This window comes from Electrona antarctica (genome assembly GCF_951216825.1).
Source record: "Electrona antarctica genome assembly, chromosome: 21".
Taxonomy (NCBI): Eukaryota; Metazoa; Chordata; class Actinopteri; order Myctophiformes; family Myctophidae; genus Electrona; species Electrona antarctica.
The window spans coordinates 27341198-27343697 of NC_136802.1; the positions used below are offsets into that span (position 1 = coordinate 27341198).

General features: G+C 42.4%; 1 protein-coding gene across 1 annotated transcript in view; it reads left to right on the forward strand.

The window, feature by feature from the left end:
- Nucleotides 1-2500, forward strand: part of spag17 (sperm associated antigen 17) — a gene marked incomplete at its 3' end in the record, with an annotated part of 54743 nt that overhangs the window by 30168 nt on the left and 22075 nt on the right. Inside the window, exons 22-24 of the mRNA XM_079491304.1 lie at nucleotides 1359-1499; nucleotides 1906-1998; nucleotides 2398-2500. The exon at nucleotides 2398-2500 is cut by the window's right edge and continues 82 nt beyond it. Of these exons, the coding sequence (XP_079347430.1) occupies nucleotides 1359-1499; nucleotides 1906-1998; nucleotides 2398-2500 (337 nt within the window). The remainder of the gene's footprint in view (nucleotides 1-1358; nucleotides 1500-1905; nucleotides 1999-2397) is intronic.

Here is a 2500-nt window from a genome sequence, read left to right on the forward strand (position 1 = left end):
CTCCCCCCCCAAAAAAATACATCCGCGATCCACAAATGGGTCCCGACCCACTGATTGTGAAACAGTGCACTATACACTTCCTAGTGATTCTCTCTCTCTCTCTTTTATGTCACATTGACATAAATTACATGAAACAGTCATGAATCAGAGGAGACTCGGGATCTGAAGGGTTCGTCTGCACTACAGATGGTAACACCGTGGGACTTTTGTAGGCCTGCCCAAATCACCGGTGCACACCAGAGCAGATTAGTCCCACTCTGAGCACCCCTTCCATTTCGTACCCTGCTCTTAATTCATGCATGCAAAAGCCTGAAAAAATAAACCCACACAGAAACTATAGCACGAGAAGGTGCACAAAGATTGACAAATCTCCAATCTATTTTTGTTCATATAGTAGGTAAACCTTTATCTCTCTCTCTCTCAAACACAAGTTCCAGTAGATACATGTAAGGGCGCAACTGTTAATTTAACTAACCCATTTAATCGATTATATATAAAAACAAAATGATGCAAGACCGATTTTAAAAAAATACTGAAAATCATCAAGACATTGCGATGTGATACGTACTGAGCTTGCCTGGACACTGTTATGCATAGCATAACATAGAGCAACAATGGCTAATCAGACTAATTTAATCAGACAATGTAGTTGATTTATTTTGAGTCAATTTGTTGATATTAAAATGTTGCTCTTTATTACGTCAACGTTTTGGTCGCTTAGACCAGGGGTTCTCAACCCCCTCGGGGGGTCGCCAAATTATTAATTAAAAGTTTTATTTTTTATTTTTTATGCAACTGAATGGCTGGAAAGTGGAAATGAAGAGTTTAGTACACATAGTACATGGATACACCTTCCCTAATGATTATATCTGGTTTCAGTATTTGTTTATGGTGTATTGTCTCTATTATTAAGGTTATTGTAGCAGTCAATTTATATTGGGGGTCGGGAGGGGGCGGGGCGGTGGTCCTGAGACATTGCCAAAGCATTTCTGGGGGTCCCCGCCCAAAACCTTTGAGAACCCCTGGCTTAGACCTTCATCAGGACAGACTATTGTCTGTCCTGATGAAGCGACCGAAACGTCGACCTAATAGAGAGCAACATTTCTTTGGCAAATGTCTGACAGTGTGCGGTCTTTCAAAGATACCCTTTTCATGATATGCTCTATTGCCCTACGCACCTGTCACCAGCCTTTTGAGGTGTGCATCGGCCTTTTGCTATAAAATGTGTGGATATTAATCAGAAACAAAATTTATAGAATGGTCGCAAAGGAGCCCTAGATATATGTGAGCCGGCTGCAGCGCTGCTACGGGAGGTGTGTTCCATTGTGAATGCATCAGCCATGTTTACTGTCCTGCAGGTTCACGTCTGGTGAAGGTTGCTGTGAGGAAGGACGGCCATCACTTCTACACGCATGTCAACCGCGTGCCAGTTGAGTCGCTGACAGCTCCCGCTACCCCGCCTGACACCAGGGGAAATAAGGACGCTAAGGATTCTATAGGTATAGAAATGAAGAACTGAAAGACCCAGAGGACCACCCTAGGTCTTCCAAGTCCTATAGGTTCTCTATATGAATGCCTGTGAATGGCATTTTATTTTATTTGTCATTATTAACCATTACTATAATTGTTGTGTAATACTGTACTACTATGACTACTGCTATGATGACTACTGTTACTACAACGGTAATGGATCTATTTTAACATAGGAAAGTATATAGATGGTGGTACAATAACAAGGACATATTTATTAACCTTGATGACGTGTGTGTGTGTGTGTGTGTGTGTGTGTGTGTGTGTGTGTGTGTGTGTGTGTGTGTGTGTGTGTGTGTGTGTGTGTGTGTGTGTGTGTGTGTGTGTGTGTGTGTGTGTGTGTGTGTGTGTGTGTGCGTGTGTCCATGACAGCAGCAAAGATAGTGAAACATGGTTCCTTCTCCGCTGTGTTGGACAATGGAGTCCGCCTCTCATACAGTTACTACGGACCCACCGGACAATACACAGGTGCCACATGACATTACGCTACCTTCGCTTTTTTTTTTCAGAATTGTTTTTACTATTTAAAATTAACATTTCCCCCTATGAAGCAGGATATTTATTGTATATAAAGCACCTGACGAAGCCAAGCGGCGAAACGCGTCGTGCAATAAAAAACTAAGCATAAATAATCTTGTCCTGAGCGTCTCTGGAGTGTGCGCTCCCTTCCTTTCACTGGGGAAGTTCTCTTTGGCCTGCATATATATATATATATATATATATATATATATATATATATATACACTGTACATATTTCGAAATGATTCTCTTTCGAAGCCTTATGTTAGGTTCCAGATGGATTGCATTTTTTACTGTCACCGTACATGTTCGTGATGGTTCCAATTGTGGTGATATTACATGTTCCAGGGAGTCCTCGGGTTCCAGAGGAGGAAGACGTCCCAGAGACCGAAAGCAACCCTCCGGCCTCTCTTCCTCCAGGCCCACTCCCTTCTTCTAACCACGGTTCCAA